Consider the following 20,281-nt stretch of genomic DNA (forward strand, 5'->3'; position numbering starts at 1 on the left):
CGTCAAATGTTTGCTGATCAACTCCAGTATGGAGAAAGCTGTACTAAGCACAGAAGTGAGAGGAGTGTAGACTATGTACCGTTAGCTTGCTTTGAGGACTGGTGTAGTTGAGCCATGTACAGTTGCTTTCTGGAAACCTAGAATGAGGATTCCCAAGACTGCATTCGTCCATTAGAAGCAGTAAAGTTTCCTTCTTCCGACTGAGGAGTGGTAGTGTACTCAGGACTTAAAAAGAGGAGAATTTGACAAAGTCAAAGATCCAGGATCCTTTCTTCTTTTTTACTTCAAAGATGATCCTTTTTTTTTTTTTTTTTTGAGTTTTATTTATTTATTTTGAGAGAGAGCGCGAGAGAGCGATCACGTGATTGGGGGAGGGGCAGAGAGAGAGGTAGCGAGAGAATACCAAGCAGGCTCCACACTGTCAACACAGAGTCTGATGTGGAGCTCAAACCCACGAAAATTGTAAGATCATGACCCAAGCTGAAATCAAGAGTCGGACACTTAACCAGCTGAGCCACCCAGGAACCCCAAAAGATGATCCTCTTGATGAACAACAGTTTTTGTGTGTTTGGTTTGGTTGAGTTTTTAAAGTAAACCAGTAAAACTTTGTTCACCTTGGAGAGACTTCCCCTGAAGCTCCATTGTTAATTGTGTCTTCCTCTTTGACTTTCCCCAATAGATAATCCAGCAGGCTGGCCAGGTTTGGTTTCCAGATTCTGCGTTTAAGACCTATCAGGCTATCAAGGACTTCAACCGCGAAGGGCTGCCTCTGATGGTCTTTGCCAACTGGAGAGGCTTCTCCGGTGGGATGAAAGGTGATTGGCTTGGCTCTGGGCTGGAGGGGCATAAACTGATTCCCCAGAACCTCACAGCACAGAGGAGGGTTTATAATGGGCAGAGCCAATGGGTTTCCTGACAACTATCACCCTAGGCTTTTGGGGGATCATACTTCCTCTGAAATATATCTTCTGAGTTGCAGCTTGAGTGGGAAAATTCTGGATGTTTTACAATTCCATACAAAATTTCAGAACCGTCTACTAGTGTTCTCTAGATGGGCTGCTGTTGTGGATTTAGCTTTCCCAGATGAATGATGACTGTTCTGATGGTCCTGGGGAAATGTGATTGTGCTAGTCTCTGTCCCTCTTTTCTGAGCACTTTTTGTTGATGTTATGCTCTAACACTCTATAATGACCAGGGTAGATACTGAAATTAGCCTTCACCAGAAGAAAACGAACAAATTCTGTACCAGAGGCTGTTCTTTGTGGTAATTTGTGGTGTATTTCATTCTTATCCAACAGCAGCCCTGGGCCTATGGCTCCAGCATATTAGAACATTATTATACAGGCTCTGTTCTGTGCTATGGGAATTGCTTAGTGATCTCAGCAGCTAGAATCACCATTTACTGAGAATCCTCCCTGTGCACAGCTACTGTGGATTGTTCAGGAGAGCCAAAGGTAACACCTTCTACCTCGTACAGCAGCGAAGCTGTCTCTCCAGCGGCCAGAGATTCATGGCCATGCTGAGGCCAGAGACTACATACCAGGAGGGATGAGTACACTGATGAGTGTAACTTCATTCATGGGGGGAGACATCTGGGTTCTGTAGCAGTAGAATGAGTGAGGGGAATGGAAGGAGGGAGGGGTTGGCAATGCTGGAGTAGAGTGGTCAGAGATACGGACATATCAAATGCGAAAGAATGAACCCAGAAATAGCTTAGCACAGGAGCATCTTTGGCTCTGAAGGAGGAAAAACCTGAGGAAGTTAGTCCTTTTATAGGTTATCAGCTGTGTATGGAGAGAGATTAGAGCTTTGTGCCAACAACTTTCCCTTCACCTGGCTAGGAAAAGCCCTGTACAGCCAGGCTTCCCTGGCAAAGTGTAAAAGACTAGTGTGGTTTTTTTTTTCTTTTCTTTTTTTTCAGTTGTAAAGTTTCCCTTTGCCCATATTTGCTGGAAATCTACCACATTTTGCACTTTTCTTGGGGGAGACTTGGACTATACATTCAAATTAATGTTTTTATACTTTGATAGACTCTCAGGTGAATTTTGTGACGAAGATAATAAATCAGTGGAAATGCCGTGAGATACTAAAAGTGTAGGTTCAACAAGTCAATCTGGACATTGTTATTGAGTTCCTACGTGCAAGGAACTATGCTAGCTGCTTCCGAGAAAACAAAACTGAGTCAGAAAGAGACACTGCCTCAAGGAGTCGAGAAAAATGTCTGAGACAAAATGATAAAGCCACAAAGTATAAACAAAATACTACAGTGTTCAAAAGAGTATGATACTATGCTGAAGTGTTTTTCTCTGGGGGAGGAGCCTGAGACTCCTTTCATTCCTTTATATGAGGTTTATTTAGCATCCAGCTTCACTTTATCCCACATTTCTTGGCTATACAATTTGCATTAAGACTTAGAGGAGAGAATGCAAAGCCGGTACTCCTTAGTTATCTCTCTTCCCGAGGGCCACTGAGAATTCACTCTTCCTGACCTTCCTTAGGAGTAAGTCAGCCTGGCTCTTTTGTCCTAAAGAGTTCAGAGTTCAACAGCTTGCTGCTTGTAGGAAAAGCTTCAGTTCTACTGCATGTGGCTCAGGCCCAGGTTGGCTGCCAGCCCTGTAACAATAAAAGCAACAACAATTAGGAGTCATTGAGCTCCTTTCGCCAGAAACCATGCTAACCATTTTATGTGCACTGTCTTACATAATCATCACAACAAGCACTTCTGAGGCGTAGGCTGTAGTATTTATCTGCCTTTTACATAAATTGAGACTTAGGTTAAGTAAATTTCCCAAGATCATTTAGCTGAAGAATGACAGAGCTGGGAGAGGAACACAGCTCTGTCTGACTTCCTCCAGCACAGTTGGCTGAGTTTAGAGCCTAGGACCAAACCAGGTCTACCAGAACATCCCCTGGAATAGACTGTGTAGGTTCCTGAGAAAGTTCTTAGCCACCTGCCTGTCTTCTGCTTTGAAGTTGTCCTTGGTCACTGTGATAAGAAACTTCAAGTGGTCAGATAGGAGTTATTTTTTTTCATATTGCAGGAAAGTACATATAACATAATGTTTATCATTTTAACCATCTGTAAGTGTACTATTCAGTGGCATTAAATATATTCACATGTTATGTAACAATCAGCACTAAATATACCCCAAACCTTTTCATTATCCTTGACACAAATTCTGTACCCATTAAACAATAACTTCCCCCATCCGCCTCCCCCCCCCCTCCCCCCGCCTCTGGTCAAAAATGAGTTACTGGCCTGATACAGGCCAGGGCCCGTTCTGTCTTCAGAGTTTTGGTGCTGCTGTATCCATTATTACTTAAGATAAATAAGCTTTGGGGAAGATAGAGATCAGTGTAAATGTAGGAAGGGGAAGAACATTGCCTTTCATATTTACATACAGGTCAGGATGTTTTCTACATATTATCTCATGTAAAGGGACCTAAGCTGAGAGTCATTCCATATCCCTTGAGGAGATGTTTGCAGTTTTGGTTTCAATACTGGCTGGGGATTATGCAGGGAGGGAAAATAAACAATTATGCCATCCCTCAGTGCACACAAACACACAGCCAGGAGCCGACTGCACTGTGGGTAAAATGACTCCAAAATTGTGTGTAATGAGTAGGAAAAGATTAGAGACAGCTCTTGCTATGCTGAAAATTGACATTAGTGGAGAGAAAAAAAAACTCTTTACTAGTCAGCCTAGGAGGTCTAATTCGAGCAGTAAAAATATAAATAAATAAATAAAAGTATGTCAAGATGGTATTGGTGCTTTTTTTCCAATGAGTTCTATCTGGCCGGAAGGCTATTCAGCATAATGCAAAATTAAATTATAAAAACTGGCTGAATATTTAGATGGAAGAGCCATTTGGAAGCAGTTTATTTAGGCGAACCGGCAATGACCCACAACAGGGAGACATCAAGCGTGAAATTTACTAGAAATTAGCACCAGGGTCCCAGCCTCAGCATGAATAGCTTGATAGGATGCAAATCCCAGTGATATTAAGCTGCCTCACTGCTGGTGCTACAGGGTCACTCTCAGTTGGCTTTTCATGTTATACTTATTATTTTTTCCTGGGACAGGTTATAAATAACAATAAAAAAACATTTATTGAAAACTTTAACCGGAATGAAAGTCTATTTTAAAGTCTCTGATTACTTGGATGTTGAAAGACTGTGTCAGCCGGCCATAATGAACTGGCATTATGTGTATGCAGCTTGTGTATGCCTAATGTTTACCTTCAGCTTCTAACAGATAATCTTGCCCCAAGCCAATAAGATCTGTTCCAGTTTCAAGAGTATAGGGCACTGTGGAAACACCCTACCACCCTGCTCCCTTGTTTGGTACATGTGGCTGCCACAGTTTATCCATGTTGTATAACAATGAAGGCCCCGGGCAGGGTTGGTGCTTGGTTGCTGAGAACGCACCAGAAAGGCTCTGTGATTGTATGCAGATGTGCTTTGCTCACAGTGCTTAGAAAGTACCAAGCCCCCGCCTCTCCACTGAAGAACCTATCAGTATTGTCCATTCTTAGTTGCTTTTCCCGTGGCCTGAGAATTGACAGTCAGCATATGCATAGCTTTACAATTCCCTAGACTGATTTCTCACCTAAAGCCTTGGGAATACACTCTCCCCTGCTACACTTGGCTGTGCTTTTGCTCTGTCTCAAATAGGAAGAGATTTCATACAAATATGTATCAGACTATGGCCACACGCTTCAGCGTGCCCTTCAGAATGTACAGTTTGGGGCTGCTGTGATTCAGTGCGAGCGTGTTGTTTGTAGAGTTTGTTTTGTGTGTGTCAGTTTATATTTTAATAGCCTTTTGTTGTTTTTTGGGTGTTCTGGTGGTTGGATTGTGGGTTTGTTGGTGTTCCAGGTTAGATGGAGGCATTGTTTTTGGTCCTGAGCCTGTCAGCTTTAATGAAGCCTGGGGCCCCTTTTCTACTCCCAGTCAAGGGGCCTGAAGGTAATTGCTTGGCAGTCAGATCCAAGCCCTTCACATAGCTGTGTAGTGTCATCAATACAATTTCTTACTTTTATGAACATACAAAAAGTCCAGGCAAAATTTAAAAATATTCAGTCATTTTATTTCAGTCTCTTTTCTGGTTTTTATTTTACTCAGCCATTGTATCAGATGCTAGAAAGCAGCCTTGGCCTCCCGCTCTTTCCTTCCAGTAAGAATGAGGTCACAGAAAGTGGACTTCAAGAATCAAAAAGATCTGGGTTCGAGTCTCCTACTCTGCCACTTATTCACTTATTTAACTAAGCCTCAGTTTACTCATCTATAACTCGGGTTAGAAGAACATAGTTTTCTGATAATTAAGTGATTCATTTGTGTGTGTGTATGAAATCATGCTGCCTGATATGCAGTAAACTAGCCATGATGATGAAAAAGAGGGACTAAAGTTCATTTCAGAAAGTAAAACATGCACACTCAGCTTCATCCCAAACTACTTGCATATATGAACTTGAGGGTATCTTTTTAAATGTTTTTTTAAATTATGTTTTATTTTTGAGACAGAGACAGAGACAGAGTGTGAGCACGGGAGGGGCAGAATCCAAAGCAGGCTCCAGGTTCCAAGCTGTCAGCACAGAGCCCAGTGCGGGGCTCAAACTCACGAACTGTGAGATCATGACCTGAGCCAAAGTCAGATGCTCAATCGACTGAGCCACCCAGGCATCCCATATGAACTTGAGTTTAAAAAATTAAATAAATGGGCGTGCATTTTAAATAAAGTCCTTTCAAGGGGCTGGGTCTGTTAATCATAGATAGTACAGACAGATTTTGATGTGGGTGTATCTTTAAGAAACAGAAGTGAGTGAGAAGGCTGGACACTGTCTTCGTTTACTTCTAACTTACTTTTTCCTCTTTCTTTTGTGTGCTTTTTTTCTATTGTTTTACTTTCTCCTTCTATCCATGTCTTCCATTTCTTCTCTGTGCATGACACCACTGAGGGCTACTCCTTTCCGTTACTTGTTCTGAGGCTGAGACTGTACTCTTGGCAGCACTGAAAAATGTACTGCTAATTACACAATTATTTTATTATGTAGCACTGGTTGAAATATCCACTAAAGAATTAATTTAGTTAAAATAATTTGAACTGAGCAATTATTTTCATAACCACAGAATTAGCGTAAAGCGCTTAAAGTCCTTTATTCCCTGCTCTTCATACAGCAGTTGTGTAATTAGCAGTAAATTTTTTTGGTCTTTGCTTTCCTCCCAAAGGGATAAATGTCTTTGCTCTGATCATATATACAGAGTATATGACCATACACATTCCTCATAGGGTAGGGAGTTTTTCCCGGAGCAACTTCTAAATTTCTGGAGTTTCTGAAGTCTTCACAGAGCAGCCAGGTTGGGCAATGGAGAGAGGCATATACTTTGCAGTTAACTTGTGCTCACTGATGGTTTGTATAGAGAGAGCCATTTTTACTTTGGAGAAGGTGGCAGTTTAATTTGCCAGTAACTACAATGAAAGCAATTTCTATTTGGATTTGCTCTTAACTTTCTGAAAAATGCTTTTTTGCTCTGGATTTCCAGAATTGATTTATTCCAAATTGAGATCCTTGCTTTGATAGGAAAGTTTGAACTCAGTTGAACCTGTTATTTGGTATTTAGAAAGGATCCATTGAGGTTCTGCTGAAGTGCTCATTAAACATCTGGAATCATAAACCTAAGACTTGAGACATGCACAGACTTCAGTGAGCTGGGAAATGGGAAGAAGTCCATAAATTGTTGGGAAATAAATAATAACTGATCCTACTTTCCAAGGACTCTATTTATGCACCAGGGTGCCTTTTCTTCAGGTTGCTCCTAGCCTTGTGGGGGATTACAAAGTGTACTCTTTAGCAAAATGAAGAGGTAGCTCTTCTTTTTATGTGGCTGTGTGATGTTTCCAGTAAATACGTATGCATTTTAAATGTTTTCTCATATTGATGCCCTGGTAAAAATGGAACTGTTAAAGAATTAACTTGTTTTTCTTTCTCGTTATGTTCTTTCCAAAGTGCGTATGTGCTCACCCATTCATTCAGCAGATACTTACTCTGAGCACTATGTTCCAGGCACTGGACAAGACACTGGGGATACCAAGAGGAAAGATGCCATTTTGAAGATAAAAATTTTGAAGGCTCCATTTCCATTAGCTATACCTTTTAAGAGCTTATCATATTCTAAGTATCATGAGGAGACTTGAAAAGAGCTTGAATAGTTCCTTCCTTCAGAAAACTTAATGTAGTGAGAGAGATCACATATTGACATGAAAAATACTCAGTGTCTGTAGAGCAAGTGTGAATTAATATAATGAAACCAGAATCTGGCAATTCAGAAAGGCTATAAAATGGATATGCAATCCATAGGGCTTGCACACTGTCTTATGAAAGACAGTGCACTTCTCTTGTGTTTTTGAAGATCCTGTAGAGTCTTGAATAGCATTACAGGTGGAAATCCCCATCCTTTCAATTTTTCAGGGTGGCCAGACAGGACCTAGGGTGGCTGAACCCCCAGACCTGTCACCTCTGATCTGAGCAGCCTCCTCATGGAGACACAGCTCACGATATAAATATTGTTTTCTGTGTATACCATGATGTGAACGATGTTTGGAAGCATTGTTTCATGATTTCTGATTTGTCTCCTCTATAGATATGTACGACCAGGTGCTGAAGTTTGGTGCATACATCGTGGATAGCTTACGGGAGTGCTCCCAGCCTGTGCTGGTTTACATTCCTCCTCAAGCTGAGCTCCGGGGTGGCTCCTGGGTTGTGATTGACCCCACCATCAACCCCCGGCACATGGAGATGTACGCTGACCGAGAAAGCAGGTAGCATTTCTTCTTTTTTTCCATTCACTGCCTCTGAAGGTCCTCTAGCTGTTGGTTTCCTCCTGGAGAACATTATAACCAGAGAACTTTATTTGAATCTCTATTTCCAGAGGGTTACAAGGTCAGAAAAATAGATTTCCTAAATAGTGTCTGCTGGGATGAGAAAGAAAGGAGGTGGGGGTCAGGCTTTCCCAGTGTGGTCCCCCACCCCAGATTCTTTTACCAAGAAGTCCTCTATCCCACATATCCCCAGACTCAGAGAGATTGTCTCCTCTGTTTGTGTTTCAGATAGGCCTATTACTGTCTCTTTCTTAGATATGGGGCAGATGGAACTGAAAGCAAGTTGGTGTAGAAGGACTAAAGTGTTAGTCTGGAGTTCTGAAGCCTTAACTGACTGGTGAGCAACTTGAAGCAGTTTTACTCCTCCTGAACTGCTTGTCTGTGGAACAAGCTGGTCGTCACTGGGGTGTACCATAGCACCTGCCTTCTGTGATTCCAAAGCGAAGCTGCTCCCTCAGAGTCCAGTGTCGCACTCTGGCACTCTAGGACACTTGGAGAATAGTGTTTACAGCATCCAAAGGACTGCAAAAGAAAAAGTCCCAGACCTTTGTCAAGAGGTGGTCCTTGAAACTACTTAAGTAAAACAGACCACATCCAGCTTCCTTTCACAATCAGTTTTCAGCCCTTTCCAAAATAGGGAAATTTCACATTGTATATCTTTGACATTTTCCGTACCACTTCCTGCATCTGATCATTTTACTTGAATACCTGCTTCTCTGTTTCTGCAAAAATTTTAGCCTCCTGCTTCAAATGCTGCTTGGGAGAGTCCAGTAGTTTTATCAAATCACTCAGCTAGCAGTCTACACCCAGGGATTTATTATTTTTAAATCCAAATCTAGCCCCTGATCTGATACCAGATCACAGACAGTTCCTCTGCAGACTGTGGAGCAAGACCACCGGGTTTCAGATGCAGCTCTGTCACTTGTTAGGCTCGGACAAGTCTCTTAACGCCCTGTACCTTAGTTTCCTCATCTGTAAAATGGGAGATAATAGTAACTTCCCTCATAGAGGGTGTAGACTGGGTATAGGACTGCTGTGAAGATTCGTGTGTAAGCACTTGGAACAGTGCCATGTATGTACTAAGTAGTAGCTGTAATTTTTTTCAATTGAAAAGCTTTTTTTTTTTTTAAGTTGTATAGGGGAACGTTCCTAGTAATAGAACAAAATTAGTATGCACTAGTAATAACCCTGAGACCTCTCCATAGCAGTAGGCAGAATGTTTTCTTTCCTGGTTGGCCCAGCCCAATGTGTCATCCTGCCAGCAGACTAACAGCTGTGCGTGGGACCGATCAGCATCGACCCCTCATCGCACAGCCTAAGTGCTGGAGGCTGGTCCCCTGCCACGGTGCCTACATCATCTTTTTTTTTTCTTCCCCCTCCTGGAAAATAATGTGATTCCTGCTACCCTTATCGGCTGTAGATGGTGGAATCTATATTCCTCTTTTGAGATGGAAGTAGACTGGTGTGGTAATGAGAATTATTTTAATTGCTTTTTGCCAGGCCTTTCTCACAGCCCACTTAGACACTTTTTGATGCCTGCCTCTCCCTGGGGTTACTCCTGTGAGCCATGGGTGGCCAAAACCATAATGAAGCTATTTCCTGGTCTGCAAATCGTAACCAGCCTCGTTCACTTGTCTCCTTCCTTTAAAGTGCCTCTATTTCTGTTTTGTTTTCTTTCTCTCTGATCCAGGGGATCAGTTCTGGAGCCAGAAGGGACAGTAGAAATCAAATTCCGCAGAAAAGATCTGGTGAAAACCATGCGTCGGGTGGACCCAGTCTACATTCGCTTGGCTGAACGATTGGGTATGTCTGCTTGTCCTCCTGGCAAATCAATGAGCCATTCAGCTGATTTGTAATGAGTGCATTCATAGGCCAGGGGAGGAGGCACTGAAGCATTTGATCAAATTCATGATAATCTTTATTTACTGTCCTCTATATGGTAAGAGCCCTGGTAGAATGAAATAGTGTATGTAATAGGAGGGAAAGTAGGACCTAAAAAAGCAAAAGTCACCCAAGTTTTCTTCTGATATTTTCTTATAATTCACACAGTCCATCTTTCTGGCCTTGTGGATGATATCCTCGTAAAGAACAATTAGCTGGAAGTTGCTGTTGGGGGGCAGGCTAATCAGGCAGAGAATATGCTTTAAAGTCCTCAAAAGTCTTAAGAGTTCCGTTTCTGGTTGTCTCTTTGGACATTTCTGAGAAATGTGAGTCGATGTCATGGGACAGAGAAGCTGGAGACCTACCCAGGTGGAGTTCCAGGGCCATCTCGAGCTAGAGAAACCCAAGTAAAGACTACGCACAGCCCTGGGAACATTTGTGCGCACTACTCTGTTGCTCCTTTGTTTTTGGAGCTTTGGAAGGGCTGCAGCTTGCACATAGGACTAAACTGTGGGAGCCCTGTGTCAAGTCCAGAGACTGAAATGCATTTCAGGTTCTTCTGAAGCACTGATTATCTGCCTAGACCTCCCATCAAGCCCCTCACTAGGTTAGTGAAGATAATTGCTTGGAGTCCTTTTGTTAGTTTGTTTTGGTTTTGTTTTTCTAGGAACAGAGTGATTGTCTTTAAAAGGTAATGAAACTCCGTGAATGGAAGGCATAAAAAGGAGAGGTGCTAGTTCATTTGTGTTTCAAATAGTAATTTAATTAATAAAGTACCATTTGTGGACGCTTTATATGCTCACTATCTAGAGACACAAAAACTTCTGAGTGTTTGCCTGCACTCTAGAAGACCGCACATCCTGGCAGTTTGGAGCCCTGAGCCAGGCTGCCTGCCAGACACGGTGACTTGGGTTATAATAAACCCTGTGTGCCTCCCATTGTTTGCCATTAGGTAACAACCACCAATAAGTCTAACCCATCTCAGCCTGATCCCTTTATGGGAAGTGCACACATACAACAAGAATTGGCAAAGCTGTTTCTAAAATCTATTGCCACCCAGAATTGTTGAGATGGTTTTTTTCTGTCTCTTCTCCAAACAGGATAATTACTTCTGACCAACCCCATACACTTTAATTAAAGTAACTGCAGCTCAAGAGCAAGTTCCTCACAACTGTATACAGTGAGAGCTCTAAAAGCTTCAGCCACTGATAAGCATCTCACTTAGATGGCTCATAATTGCTCCCAGCATCAGGCAGTCGTTCTGCTGTTTTTACCACTAATTCTGTACAAAGGCTGCAATGCCACAATTGCAGGACACAGTGAATTGCATAATTTTCTCTCTCTCTCTCTCTTTTTTTCTTTTTTTCTTCTTCTTCTTCTTCTTTTTTTTTTTTTCTTTTTTCTTTTTTGCTGGTTTTCTTTCTGGCCAATTTAAAATTTGTCAAAGTCGGTCTTCTTCTGGATCACTGCCCTTTGATATTTCGCGCACTCCATTTGCCACAAACAAGCCGCAGGGCCGCAGTTCATGCTGACTCTAGCAGAAGCAGAGAGAGCTCCATTTATCTTACACTGCCTGCTGAATTCCTACTCATTAACTGGGGGTTCACTGCCTCTTTTTAACCCCCCAATGGCTGTTATCATCCCTTCAGAGTAACTGGGTGGTAGGAAGAGGGATCCTCTCTGACATCTGTTTGCAGAGCAACCGGATGGTGAGGGGTGTGGGGCCAAAGCTTCTTTCTCTTGAAGGAAAGTGATATCGCTCCCACCTTCACCCAGCACCTTTTAACTTTTGAAATACAGGAAGGGGAGAGGGAGGAGATTTCCAAGTGATGGCCATTTAATCATTTGTTACAAATCATCTCATTATCAATTTCCTCTCTGCATTGAAGAAAACCGTATTTATTTAACCTTGACCAAAATGGCATTGGAGAAAGAATCCTTAGTCTGCTAAATGTGAAGCAGCTCTGGCCCAGGGCAGGTCAGGAACATGAGAGTAGGTCTAGAATAAAAATAGTCATGTATAAGCCTCAGGTTGCTTGTAGGTAAATTGTTTCACTTCTCTGAACATTAGTTTCTTCATCTAGAAAGTGGGGATAATGCCCCAACCTAGCCATTGTGAAGATCAGATGAATGTGCATTCACTTTGAATCTGTGAAGCATTTTTCAAACATAGGGTTTGGCATCATTTCCTGCCTTAATTATCAGAAGAAGGAGACAGCCATGTTTGCTATCTCTGTGGCATAGGTCTACTTTTGTAACAAGTGGTATAGGAAAGGAAATACGAAAGAAGTAGAAAAAGTGGTCTTGTCCCTTAAGCGATTTAAGTTTTTCAGGGAGATCATACATACCCAGGTGTATTTGTGAGGTCACAGGCCAGCAAAGATGTAACAGTACATGCCATGAACTCCACTCCTTTTGGGTTCATGTAGGCTTTTGGCTCTTTTCTCTATGCCTAGAATCAAAAACTGACAAAATACTTTCACACAAAGTGGGTGCAAATGACCTCATTTTCCAGATTGAGAGATTAAGGCAAAAAGAAGACTTCAATAAATCATCCAAGATACAAAATAAACGTATATCAGCACCCAGAATGGAATTCTGGTTCCCTCTGTTCTGCATTTCTCAGGATTTCCTCAGCTGAATACTGAGCCTGATCAAAATTAAACAGGAATTCTTTCCCTTTGTTATCTAAAGCCAATTCCACTGAGAAAAATCTGATTTAGGAGAAAGCCTGTAGAGGTGGATGTTACCTTATGTTCCCAATCTCTTCCCAGATTGGCTTCTGCACTAGGGAGCACACTGTCAGATCACTTAGAGCACAACTGATTTGACTGTGTTCAAAAACATAATTACTATTTATTCTCTAAGGATAATGAGTAATATTTAATTTCTGAACAGCTAACTTTGTCTGTTTCATATTTTTTATTTTTAAAAATTGACCTTTCATCATTTTATATACTTTGGGTAGAAGGTGGTGAATTACTGGTTTGTAGTTCTGTGATTATCATAGCGTATGAAAATAGTACATACTTTGGTTCCCGGTGGAGGTAAAGAGAGAAAGAAATGTGATATAAACCCAAATACCATAGTCTGGAGTCTCAGAACAGGCTTGGTAGAGTCCATGCAGGAAGGATAACTATACTACCAGCCTGGTTGCCTTATGGAAATTCGCTTCCTTCTCTGGAAATAGAGCCCCAGCCTCCATGGCCTCTTTGTGTCTCTCTGACATCCTTCTACCTCCTCAGAGAGCTAGGACCAGGGAGTGGTGTGGGATAGGATGGTCTTCCTAGCCTGGCCTCTTGACACCGGAACCTAAGATTTTCTCCTGGATCCTTACCCTTACAAATCAATTGAGAGAGACAGTCCAAGTGTGAAGCAGTCATATGTTCTCCACTGTCCTCTCCCTCAACACAAATAGTCTCTAGGCAAAGGAGCCACTTAGTGAAACTTTATCCTGCTCCAGACTCACATTTTGAATGTGGCCCTGTTCCCGGGCAGCCTGCCAGGCAGCACCTTGGTGGTGCCCACACAGCACGCCCTGAGAGTGCCGGTCTGACACAGGCAGAGGCCACTCTAGCTGAGCACTGCAGCTGGCCTGCCCCTGGCCCTTCCACCAGCATACCTTCTGCCCAGGGCACCCCAGGTGCAGAGGGAGTATTAGGGCTTGCAGATGTCTGTAGACATCTTCCAGAATGCCTTCCCCCCAAGCCTTCTCTTTTAGCAGCCAGATGACAAGAAAAGGACACTTCCTTGGGTTAAGGGGATTCAGGGGTTAAGCTGGTCTTCTGGCAGGAGTAATCGAAGTATCTGAGCTGTGTGTGCTTTTCCATCTCTTGTGTCCATCTTCAAGATGTTGTAAGCTGAAAAGAGCTGGAATTGCTTGTGTGGGTCAGAAAGCAGCATCCTTACCTGGAAAGTTGAAAAGGAAAGAAGTTCTGATACCAGTGCCTGGGATGTGGCCTCTTGCCCTGTCATCTGTGGTATACATGGAGCATCCTCACTGGCACCGTGGCCATTCAAGCACTGGTCTCTGGTAGGCAGGCCCACGAGGAGAGATTATGGCATGGTGCCTCTTCCCTTAGTTAGCAGCCGCTTACAACCCACTTCATCACACTGATTCAGGAGCATTTTGGTTTGATGCAATTTGGTTCAATCGTGACAGCATTTTCTGGGAAGGAGAAGGAGTTGTTTTGATCTGATCTATTAATCTGATTGTATTTATAAAAGCACTTGGGCTTGCCTCTTCCTAGGAAACAGTGATTCACAGTTCTGTCAGGCAGAGAGACCAGGCTGGCATTTTGTTGGACTGAACCTAAGCTTCTGCCTGCCTGCAGGCTGTTGTCAGAATATGTCTGAGAGGCACTGTTCCCACCTGGTCCTAGCTGACCCAGAGCCCTGTCCCTGGTAGATTCAGGGGAGCAACAAAGGAAAGGAAAACTGTAAAGACTTTGAGACTTACTGCCACGAGAATTCAGAGAATTCTGTGCGGCTTCCTGACTCTTTTGTGTGGACTGTTTGCATGGGGGGCACGGGGGACAGGGCTGCAGGGGGAATAATAGATTCTTTTATTCCTATTTGGAAATCTCTGGGTTTACTATAATGATTTTTAAAAATATGAACAGCAGAGCACTAACACCATTGCAAGGAAACTAGGGTTAAACATCCCTGAGAGGATAGCTGTTAAAATCAATATGCAAATGCAGCTGTATTTAGATAGGTATGGCCCCCTTTGAAGAAAAGCAGATATATGAAAATGGGATTTTAAAAAAACTAGATACATTGGGAGAAATTATTCCCATTACAAAAGGATTATTTGCTTTACCAAAGGATTCACTGCAGGGTTCCTTCTAAATAGCTCCCTTAAGGCATTTAAAACAGGATCTGATTTACGCAGTTTTTCAAGAATGCTTTTGTGTAAAGAAAGGCACACCTGTGATGGATACAGAAGTAGTTTTGCAAGGTTTTTTTTTTCCCCCACCCTATCTTACTATCTTTATAGAGAAATTTCTTTCAACATTGAAAATGTGATTACACAGATCTTTTAAACAGCTACTTATGTTTGTACTTCTGAATCTTAATAAGATTCCAGTCTTTTTTATGCTGATTTTTCAGTCTCAAGGTTGAGGTACGGGTGTGTGTTCTTGTATCTGAGATATTCTGGAGCTGAGTGAGGGAGGGTGGTCTAGTCCTTTTCTTTAGTTTCATAAGTATTTAACCAATCAAAGCAAATTGCTTTCTTAGGAGAGGAAGAAGGGCCCATAAAAGTTGAAATTGGGTTTAAATTTACATAAAGCTTCTTAGTATAACTAAAAAATGAAAAAAACACTTTAATATCACATTCTTTTATAAAACATTTTCCTTTTTTGCCAGCTTAGGGTTGTTGTTACATAAACGAGAAACTGAGCACAGAAAAGAGATTTCTGCAAGGTCACCTAGTGCCTTTAGCTGAGCTGAGAATTTTCAGCCTACCAGTCTGATTTTCATTCTAAGCTTTGAAAGTCTCACCCCTCCCCCCAAATCCTACACCATAGGATGTGATCTGCTCGTCCATAGGGTAAGGCTAACCTCCTCCTGCCCTCCTTCAGTGTCATGGCTGGGTAAAAAAACACCTCCTGCTGCAGAAATCAGCTCTCTCCTCAGAAGCTTCTCTTCAGCTTTGACCCCATGGAGGAGAGATGTGGCTTTTCATTATGTCCTGGCCCCAGGAACACCTGACAGGCTGCTGCCCTGTGGGCACTTGTGGGTCAATTTAACTTGTTTCATTTAAAGGGCATTGGCTCTATATCGCTTCTCAGCCTTTTGGCTAAGATCAAGTATAGTATCTGTTCTTATCAGTTTAATATCTGATATGTCCTCTATCCGAGGACAATATATTAAATGGATTTTTGGAATTAGGAGATGGAGTAGAAGCTTGCTCCATCCACCCCACTCGTCGATCTGGTATTGCGATACTTCCAGGAACTGTGCACCTGCTTTGGGGGAAATTTTAAAAATAAAAACTAAATTCAAAAAGAGCATGGGCTCTGAAGCCAGACTACTATCTAAGCCCGAATCCCAGCTCCATGGTTTCCTAGCTTTGCAGCCTTGGGCAAGTTACTTCACTTTTTTGTGCCTCCATTTCTTCATCTGTAAGGTAGCCATCTTTTAGGGTATTTGCAAGGATTAAATGAGATGAAAAGTACTTAAACAATTCTAGCACATAGTAACATCTCAGTGGCGTTAGCTCTTCTTGTTGGATCAGAATAGTACAGACTAGTAGTACTCTTCTGTATTTAGTTCTTTACATTGAAATATTTTTAAACTCTTATAGTTATCCAACCTTATGGTGGATTTTTAGGATTTCATGGGGACTTTTTATTTTGGGAAGAAAGAGACGAGAGTAACCTACCTTTCTTCTCCCGTTTCAGCCTTTCCCTAAAGTAGGATTCTAGAAAAGAATGACTTTCCTCCCTGTAGCATATTCTTAAACACACTCACACACGCACACAACGACTTGCTTTCCTAAAAACCCTGAGGCCCTGCAATCTGGCTAGAAAAGAAAGAAAACCATTCCAAGATATTTAATTGTACAGGGAGCTTACAGGATTGATCGAGAGCTTAGCTTTTTACAATAGTCCAGTGAATAAGAAATGCTCCTGACAAACGATCAATGATAGGATAATCACTCTTTATCCCCCTCCTCATTCTTACCTTCTTTCTTTCAGGAGAACAGGGTTCAGAAGTCAAAAATCTTTATAGACGCCGCTTTTAAATTAAGCAGAAAATAGACATTGACATATTTGTTAATCTCCCCTAAATCATTACTAGGGCTGGCTGCTTTGCCGTACAAGGAGAGAGGGGCCCTCCATGTGCTACACAAGGGTCTAACTAGCTTAAAAGCAGCCTTTTATTTTTAGAAAATAAAATGTAGCAAACCTTTTCTCCCCCCCCACCCCCACTTAAGGCACACAAGTCCTTGACTTTCTCATGTGCATTTTAAAGTACATACATCCTCTACTTCTGTCTTTTCCTTGCTTTGATGCTTTTTTGAGGTAGGTCTTGAACTGCAATCAGAGGCATTACTAAAAGAATCAAACAAGGCAACCTTTGGGGGAATGTTCTGTGATCTTCCTAGTCTCAGGAGGGCCAGAGCATTGCAGGTGTTTATTTCATTATTCTTTTAAAGCTCTGGAATAGCTTGACTGGGTAGACAAGACCTTTGTTAGTTCAGGAGCCAGCCTTCTCTGTCCCTCCAGCTTGGTAAAGCCAAGGCCTTGTTTCCAGAATGCTATGCTCCAAGCCTGGAAGTCCTCTGCCTCTGTACCCAGTGCTGAGCTGTGTGCTCTTAACACTTTTCTAACACAGTGAAACAAACTCTTCAGCTAATTGCAATTCTGTCGCCATTGGTATCATTTCATGTGGAAGAACACAAGCTTTGAAGGTAGCCAGACCCAAGTGTACATCCTGACTTTGCTACTTAAGAGCTAAATACCACTGGACAAATACCTTTACATTTCAGAGCTTTGGTTTTCTCATTTGTAAAATAGATGCCCTGTCTATAAGGTTGGGTTGTTTTAAGGATTAGAGATGATGTATATGAAGCAACTTGGAAAGCACTCAGCGACATTAAGGCCTGCCGCTTGGCAGCAGTGTTAACAGCTGACCAGACCTAGGTCTGAATTGTGCATGGTGACTTATGAGCTATGTGATCCTGAAAGCATTAAGTGTGGTACCTGGCACATAGTAACTGCGCAGTAAATGTATGTATGTGGTACAGACATGCACATATATGTACATGTACAGATGTACACATATAGAAACACAGTGTTGGTTGTTTAGCCAGATGGAGGATGTTCTGAGGGTCTAGGACTTCTCATTCATTCCATATCCACAGTCCTACCATCCGTTACCCCACCCACACCTCCCCAGCAGGGCTGTGATTTTCCCTGCTGTTATGTTAGTTCTTGATCTCACAATAACGCAAGGAGCTACCCTTAAATCTTAGGGCTGCAGAAGGTTTCAGGGACCCTGGCGTTGGAGCATAAGTGGCCCCAGTACCCAGGAGAGGGAAGTAGATGCTGAGGGTGCTCGGGACTGTGACTATTTGCCACCCAGTACAGAAGTATTGTACAACTGTAGTCCCCCTGTACAACCAGTCTCCTGCCTTGAATCACTGTGCCTGAACTATCTCTATAGCACAAGAGTAAATGACTTGCTCTCCCAAGCTAGACTTACGTTTGATTAAGGAGTAAAGTATACAGTCAAGTGACTCACAGAGGATGCCAAGCACTTGCCCTTAGTGAGAAGTGTGCATAATTTGTAAGTCATGGGCAGGTTTAGACTGAAGAGTAGAAAACAGGGAAGGTGGCGTTCGAAATAGAAAGGCTTAGTGCCTTTCAGGTCCCATGTCCCAGAAGCCATCTACATGAACTTTTAAACACTCCCCAACAGTATCAAAAGGACAAGTTCTTGGATCACTGTAATGAACAAGTCTAGAGTCAGCAATTTCTTAGATGATGTACAGACCACTGCTTACTCGTAGAGTGAAGTAAACATTTCTATTTCACCCTGGCAACCAAGGAACCAGGTCTGGGCTCATATAAAAACTTTACTTTGGGTGTTCTAAAATTGTGCAACCAAATCCACATAACACTGTGTTCATATCAACGTGAATGTGGGTGAGTAGAATGTAAAGAAAGTTGGAGGATGGATATTTAGTAATGCTGTGGATGCCTTGGGGTATAAAGAAATGGTTCAACAAACATGCCTGATTCAGGAGGTAATCTCATAAACAGATGTTTGAAATGTAACATGGCAAATTTTATGATCAATGTTTACGAAAAATATTACGATAAAGTTTTTAAAAAAAATCTTAGGCCTGCCCAGGAAACCGTTTTAGATCTGCAGAGCAGAAATTATTGAAGAAATTGTCTTGGTCTTAGCTATGGAGTAGAACTTCATCTTTATCAGCCAGGAGCCTGCCATCTTCGTTTAGCCTTTTCTGAAATTAAAGAGATTCTGCTACTGATGCACTTACTTGTCCTCTGCCCCAAGTAAACAAGAAAAGACAAGGTAACATAGTGCCCCAAATCTTGGGGGCCACACTGCTGCACCTGAGACCTGGCTCTGCCCCTTCCTAGTTTTGAGACCTTGGTGAGTTATATAAACTCTCAGTGCCTCAGTTTGCTCACCTGTAAGATGAGGATAGTAAGAATACCAACTTTAAGGTGGTTGTAAGGGTTAAGTGAGTTAATAGATACAAAGCACTTAGAATAGTGCCCAATGCCCTGTAAATATTAACTTTGATTTCTGATTTTAGGCATTGGGGAGCCAAGAAAAATATTTTTTTTAGCTTGGCTTATATTTTAATTTTCCATTTGATAAATTTTACAGAAAAGTTACTAGAATAGTACAAAGGACTTCTGATGCCTTTTTCTCAGATTCTCCTTGTTAACATCTTGTCCCATTTGCTTTATCATTTCTATGTGCTCATGTACATGTACTTGCTTGCCCACCCTCTACACACACACACACACACACACACACACACACACACACACACTTTCTGTGAACCATTTGACAGTAAGCTGTAGATATCATGCTCCTTTATCCATAAATATTTAGTGTGTGTTCCTAAGAACACAGACTTTCTCTTATATAACCCAAGACATTTATCTACATCAGGAACTATAACATTGATACAGTACTACTATCTGATTCATGATTCATATCAAGAGTTTACCAATTGTCCCAATAATGTCTTTTACAGACTTTGTTGTTGTTTAGATCAGAGATCTAACCCTAGGCCACACACTGTAATCTGTTTTCAAGCATTTAGTCTGTTTTATTGTATGTATGTATATGTGTATGTATGTATTTGAGAGAGAGAGAGAGTGGGTGTAAGGGGGGAGGATGGCAGAGAGAGAGAGAGAGAGAGAGAGAGAGAGAGAGAGAGAGAGAGAGAATATCCCGAGCAGGCTCCATGCCCAGCACAGAGCCTGAGGTGAGGCTCTGTCTCACAACCCTGAGATCATGACCTGAGCTAAAATCAAAAGCTGGATGCCCAACCAACTGAGCTACCCAGGCGCTCATAGTCTGTTTTAATCTTGAATAGTTCTTTGGTTTTACCTTTCATCATCTTGAATTTTTTGAAGACTATAGGCTTGCGTTGGGGGTGGGAGGGGTTATTTTGTTTTTTAAGTAATCTCCACACATAACTGGAAAGGCTCAAACTCACAAACCCTGAGATCAAGAGTCACCTCCACTGATCAAGCCAGCCAGGCCCCCCAGGCCACTTTTTTATAGCATGTTGCTCAATCTGGGTTTGTCTTACCTTTCCCTATGATTAAATTCAGATAATACATTTTTGGCAAGAATATTGCAGAAGTGTTATTTATGATCTTCTCAGAACATCTTCTTAGGAGGCATGTGTCATTTTGTCCAATTCTTGGTGATGGTAATTTTGACTACTTGTTTAAGGTTTTCACTAATAGTAATTTGTGGAGAGATACTTTGAGGCTATGTAAATATCCTGTTCCTTA

At 42.0% G+C, this 20,281-nt stretch overlaps 1 protein-coding gene and 1 non-coding gene across 19 annotated transcripts in view; both read left to right on the forward strand.

Moving 5' to 3' along the window:
- Nucleotides 1-20,281, forward strand: part of ACACA (acetyl-CoA carboxylase alpha) — a 279,058-nt gene that overhangs the window by 240,905 nt on the left and 17,872 nt on the right. For all 18 annotated transcript variants that reach the window (XM_015078426.3, XM_053212303.1, XM_015078421.3 and 15 more), the window contains 3 exons: nucleotides 680-815; nucleotides 7,643-7,820; nucleotides 9,571-9,683. In XM_015078426.3, coding sequence (XP_014933912.2) covers nucleotides 680-815; nucleotides 7,643-7,820; nucleotides 9,571-9,683 — 427 coding nt within the window. The remainder of the gene's footprint in view (nucleotides 1-679; nucleotides 816-7,642; nucleotides 7,821-9,570; nucleotides 9,684-20,281) is intronic.
- On the forward strand, nucleotides 15,545-15,735 carry LOC113592744 (U2 spliceosomal RNA). Its single transcript, XR_003412707.1, has one exon. It is a non-coding gene; the product is annotated as a U2 spliceosomal RNA (small nuclear RNA).

Source organism: Acinonyx jubatus, chromosome E1, assembly GCF_027475565.1.
Source record: "Acinonyx jubatus isolate Ajub_Pintada_27869175 chromosome E1, VMU_Ajub_asm_v1.0, whole genome shotgun sequence".
Taxonomy (NCBI): Eukaryota; Metazoa; Chordata; class Mammalia; order Carnivora; family Felidae; genus Acinonyx; species Acinonyx jubatus.